General features: G+C 51.6%; 1 protein-coding gene across 2 annotated transcripts in view; it reads right to left on the minus strand.

Annotated features, from left to right (window-relative positions):
• The window catches only part of TRAF2 (TNF receptor associated factor 2), a 29,369-nt gene extending 27,726 nt beyond the window's left edge, over nt 1-1,643 (minus strand). Inside the window, exon 1 of one of the 2 annotated variants that reach the window (XM_085308315.1) lies at nt 1,584-1,643. In XM_085308315.1, the coding sequence (XP_085164441.1) occupies nt 1,584-1,643 (60 nt within the window). The remainder of the gene's footprint in view (nt 1-1,583) is intronic. The other variant, XM_085308320.1, reaches the window with a different exon arrangement.
• Nucleotides 1,644-5,091: the final 3,448 nt, after the last annotated feature.

The following is a 5,091-nucleotide window of genomic DNA, read 5'->3' on the forward strand; positions in this document are numbered from 1 at the left end:
CCTCATGCTGTCACCTCCTGCTCACAAGGTTGTCCCACACCATCACCCCTCCCCTCTCAGCCCCCCTTCTCCAGCGTCACCCCCTCACACCGTCACTCCCCCCCACACTCTCCCTTCACGGGGCTTGCAACCCGGGGGGAGGGGGAGCGGGACCCTAACCTACTACGGGCTCCGACCCCCACACGTCTCAATCGCCGCTCTTAAACATACACTACTTGGACGACATGGAAGGGTTTGAAAAGTCCCAACCAGTCATAGCTCCCCTGCTTGCCGAAGCGCTTCCCTCGCCCACCCCCAGCTTCAGCTCTAGAGCGCAGGGGCAGAAATTCCCCTCCCTGCCCTTCTGGGAACAGCCGCCCCCGGCGCCGCTCCAGGCCGGCACAGGGACAGCCGGCGGCTGCAGGCTCACCGCGCTGTTCGGCGGAGAAACGCTAGCTAGGCAGAAGGAAAGTGAACACCGAGGGCTCCGTTTCCTTGCTCCGCTCCCTCATGGAGGCCAGCTTAAGGAAGAAGATACTCGTGATGCTCACCGTCCCACTACTGGTAGTTGGGTAGTCTCACTGGAGGTAATTCCCAGTGCTTCCATCCATCCATCCTTGGCTGCCAAAGCTGCCACTGTTGGATCCCAGCTACTCAGGACCATACAGGTAGCTGACTACTCTGCAGTAATTTGGGAGCTGTAGTCATACTTTGTTTCCCTGAAGCGGAGGCACAAAATCAAAGGGACCCACTTAAGAGAGCCCCACCTCCCTTCCCCATCCCTAGGCTACACCGCGAGCCGACACCGCCTCAGCCTGAACTCCAAAGTCATTTGGGAATCACGCAGATGCCGTGCAAAGTAGATCTGCGCTAACAGAAAGCTTCGCATGGGTCTGACGGGGCTCTGGATCACACGCTGTTCACAGAAGGTGATCCCAACCCCATCCCTATCACTGGTGGGACTCCCACAGCACCAGAGCTGCCTCCCTTTCACCTCACATTAGGTCCATACTCAGATCCTTCAAAACAAGGCACTGAAAGAAATTCAAGTGGTTGTAAAAAAAAGAAAAAGGAAAAAAAAAAGAAAAAAACCCACTAGACTGAGCCTTTTGCTCATGGAGTTCTTCATTCAACACAGCCCAGCTGGGTAGTGGTTAAGAGCAGCCGATCTTACTGAGACAAGCTGAATGTCTCCTTCTGGCTCTTAGAAGAGAGATGTCTCCATGCCTAACTGCAAAGGGAATGGTACGGACCCAAAAGTACTCGCCCTGTTGGGGCTGGTCCAAGCCTGGTGGCTAAGCCAGGAGGGTGGCCTGTGTGCAGATTTCGCTTTCACAGCGTATTTGCTCACAGGCTCACTGCTCCTTCCCAGTGCTGGTCATGTTCAGTGGCAGCATGCGACTCTCAGTTGTAAAAACCACCAACAAAAAACCTTCCTCAGCTAAGAGAAGCTGTCTCCCAGCCTGCCAGCACGCACTAGACCAGGTACACATCACATAAAGCTTTCACAGCCTATTCTGAGACAAGTTCCATCTCCAAGTGAGACTAGGCCTTCAGAAGTTAACACATTTGATCACTTTGAAAAATAAGCAGTGCCCGCTTACCTGTGCACAAAGTGACCTTGTCTGCTGTTCATCCCAGCCTAGAGGGGCAGCTCGCAGCATAGGAGGGACTGCTCAGAACTGAAAGTAGAAGTGAGATGTAGCTGGAAAGGAGAGACAGTGGCAGACTGGTTTCATTTTAATGAAAGATGCTGGGGGAAATGAAAATGCTTTCCACGTGGCAGTGAGGTCAGCACTGAGGTGCTTTTCACAGGGGAACTTAGCTTTGCTAAAGGTCACAACAGCAGACCTTGTCACTTGGCATGAGACTGCTGTGTCCACAGCCCAAAGCTCGTTCCTGCCTGCCTCACTGTGGATGTGAACTCGGCTAAAGAGCTCAGAGCGTCAGAAGGTGCTCCTTGTCCCCCAGTGAGCTCTCCACCCTGGAGAGGCTGTCCTGAACATACACAGCTGAGGTCTGTGGGGTGTTATTGCCTTGTGTGTTAGCAGAACATGATAGAATGATTCTTATCATGCTGGGGAATTCACTCCATGCTGGGGAAATCCTCTTTGGTCAAAACTCAGCATAACCGGTTTGATGCTACCTCTAAAGGAGTGCCCAGCACCAAAGGCATGGTCAAGGTGTTTCTCCCAGCTATTCCTTTTTGTGAGGACAGCTTGGGAGCGGGGGTGGTTGCAACAGAGGTGCAAGTTAGGGCAGCTCTTGACAAGACCTTAAGATATGCTGAGGCCTGAGCTGTTTTCTAGTGAGCTTTGGGAGGCATGGTTTCCTCTACATCGCTGCTCAGTCCAGACTGAGCGTGCTCCCAACCACAGTCCTTTCAACACCRATGCATGCCTGCGCTATGTGCCTGCTCAGGAGCGTGTTGAGACAAGGTGCTACCTGCAGGGCTGATGTAAGTGATTCTACAGACTCCCACGAAGGCCTCACTACCATACGCACTGAACTGAGCTGCTGTCTCCCCAGGCTCTGTCTGGAAAGCTGAGGGTGGTGGCAAGATGCAGCCTGCAGTGGGAGAATGCCAGTTAATGACAAGGGTGGATGCTGGTCAGAACAGGAGGAGAGGAATTATGCAGAAAGCGTGAGGAAAAAGGATGAAGGTTTCCTGCTAAGCAGAGAAGAGGAGCCCACTTTGCTCCAACCCACTTCACGATGCCTGGGCTGCCCTATGAACTCAAATGTACACATAGACGTCACACAGCCAAAGCTTAGGCAGTAGGCTCTGTCTCACAAGGGTGACATCCCACCAAACCATTCTAGGCTGACTCTGGTCACCTCACTGAGTATGACTAGGAAAAGGGGCAACAGACGTAGGGAGAGATGACACATACCTTACTCTGCAAGAGCAGGCTGAGAAACATTGGGGGGCATAACAAGGTGGATACAGACAGTATACAGGGAAATGGCCTTGATGCATGGAAATTAAGCAGAAACTTCACAGCTTCATGAAGCAGGAATAGGAGTTGCTTGTGCACTGTTCCTCCCTCAAAATGAGGAATAGAGGTGACAGCAAGCCACAGGATCTCACAGCGAGAGCTGTTAAGGGCTCTAGATGTGTCACCTGGTGTAAACTGTGGTGGCTCCACTGGGGTCAAGGGCACGAAATATATTCCTTTGCATGCGTCAGTACTAGTGACTTGTATGATTTAACTCCTCTGGGACAGGTAAAGCTGCATGCCCTTGCTGGCATTGCTTCAGTTATTCCATTACAATGATCCTTTTCTGGCACAACTGCATTTTGTCTGGGAAAGAAAGTACAAAAACATCTACATTACTAGAATTATTCACTGGATTATGTAATCTAGTAAAAAAACAAAAAAACCTTCTCTATTTCCTGAACTAAACATTATCCTCGCAGAACTGTTGAGGGCAGATCATGCTCACATCATTTATTACAGAAGCAGGAAATCATACGCAATGCCTTACCTGAGCCACCAACTACAAGGAGGGAACAATCTGTGACTGCTCAAAATAAACTTGCTGTTGCAATACTCCATTTGCCACCAAACAGCCAGAAGAGTAACTTTCGCAATGCGGAATAACAGTCCTCAATAACATTCAACTCGCATGTCCCAAAAGTTCTCTTTCACAAGTTTCCCAGGCCACAAGAGCTGGGTGTGTTGTAATGACAGAACTTCCTGGCTGCAAGAGTGGGAAAACACCTTGCATTTTTAACAGTGCCCCAAGCCCTGAGCAATGTTCAAATCATCTATGATTTGGAAATCAGTTGCTCCTGCTGCACGTAGTTAGGATCACAGCCTGCAAAAACATTATGTGAAAGGATATAAGTGTTTTCCTCACCCTCCTTATTTCAGAAATGACCACACTGGCTATTTTGTTTTTTTCCTGGTTTTCCCTAGAGAACTTAGGTAACTACTGATGACTCAGACGTGCAGTTTAGTTTACTGTGTTTTATTTGAAAGAGCCAAGAAACGCTGTCACATTTAATAAGGAGAGCTTTTTCTTGATCAACAGGCTTACACGGGCTTATCACAAAATAAAGATGCACTCTGCAAAACCTCACGGATAAAAAGCACCATGCACTGCAATCGCAGTTCACTTTGCACCTTACCACTACCACAGCAGTATTTATTAGTATTATTATCACAGCCTCCGCTCGTCGAGGCTCTGGCAGTCTCTCTCGTGCTCCACAGCATGGAAGGACTAAGCAAAATCTCTGCCCCGGGGCCTCTGCATCATGGCTTTAATATTGCAAATCACCAGCTCTCCAGCAGTACAAAAAGCTTGAATTATTTACATGTGAACACAGGCAGAAAATCTCCTCCCCAAACTCCTTCGGGTCTTTTCATTCAGTAGAAGAAAAAAAAAGAGATAAAGAAAAAACCCCAAAGGCTCAATCCCGCCTCTCGCTGGCCCGCTGCCGGCCGAGGGACCGGTGGCCACCAAGCGAAGAGGCAGAGCCGTACCGCAGGTTGCGGCATCGCCTCACGGTGCCGCGAGGCCGCTCCGAGCCGGCCCCGCCCGGCCCGGCCCGGCCCCGCCCGGCCCGGCCCCGCCCCACCGGCCGCCCCTCCACCCTACGCTCCGCCCCGATCGCCTGCGCCTGCGCAGACACCACCAGCTGTTGGCACATGCCCATCCCCTGTGCAGCGTGACTATTGGCCAGTAATTCTGACAGGGCAGCAGCCAATTAGCTACTGATATCAGATTAGTGGCAGTTACAATATCCTATCAGAGCGCACGGGAGGGAGTTGCTCTCCGGCTTCCAGACTGGAGTAGACATTAACCAATCAGATAAAGCAAAATTTGATTGGTAGGTTTTTAGGCCTATCAAAAGTGGTTGCGTCAAGGGCGTGAATGAATTGCTATTTATGCCGAAGCCCATTGAGGAGTTCGAAGTCCCACCCCCCGCTCTCGCGCAACTCCCCACCAATGAGAGACAGGCTTTTCTGAAAGGCGGAGACGACGCCCTATCGCCGGGCGTGGCTGCGGCCCCGCCCCGCGCGCGGCTGGCGGGGGGCGGAACCCTCCCCTTTCCCTACCGCCCAATCAGTGGGCGGTTCCCCCTGAGTGGCGGGCGCGGCACCG

This window comes from Rhea americana, unplaced genomic scaffold (genome assembly GCF_003343005.1).
Source record: "Rhea americana isolate MKP2758 unplaced genomic scaffold, rheAme1 scaffold_273, whole genome shotgun sequence".
NCBI classification, from domain to species: domain Eukaryota; kingdom Metazoa; phylum Chordata; class Aves; order Rheiformes; family Rheidae; genus Rhea; species Rhea americana.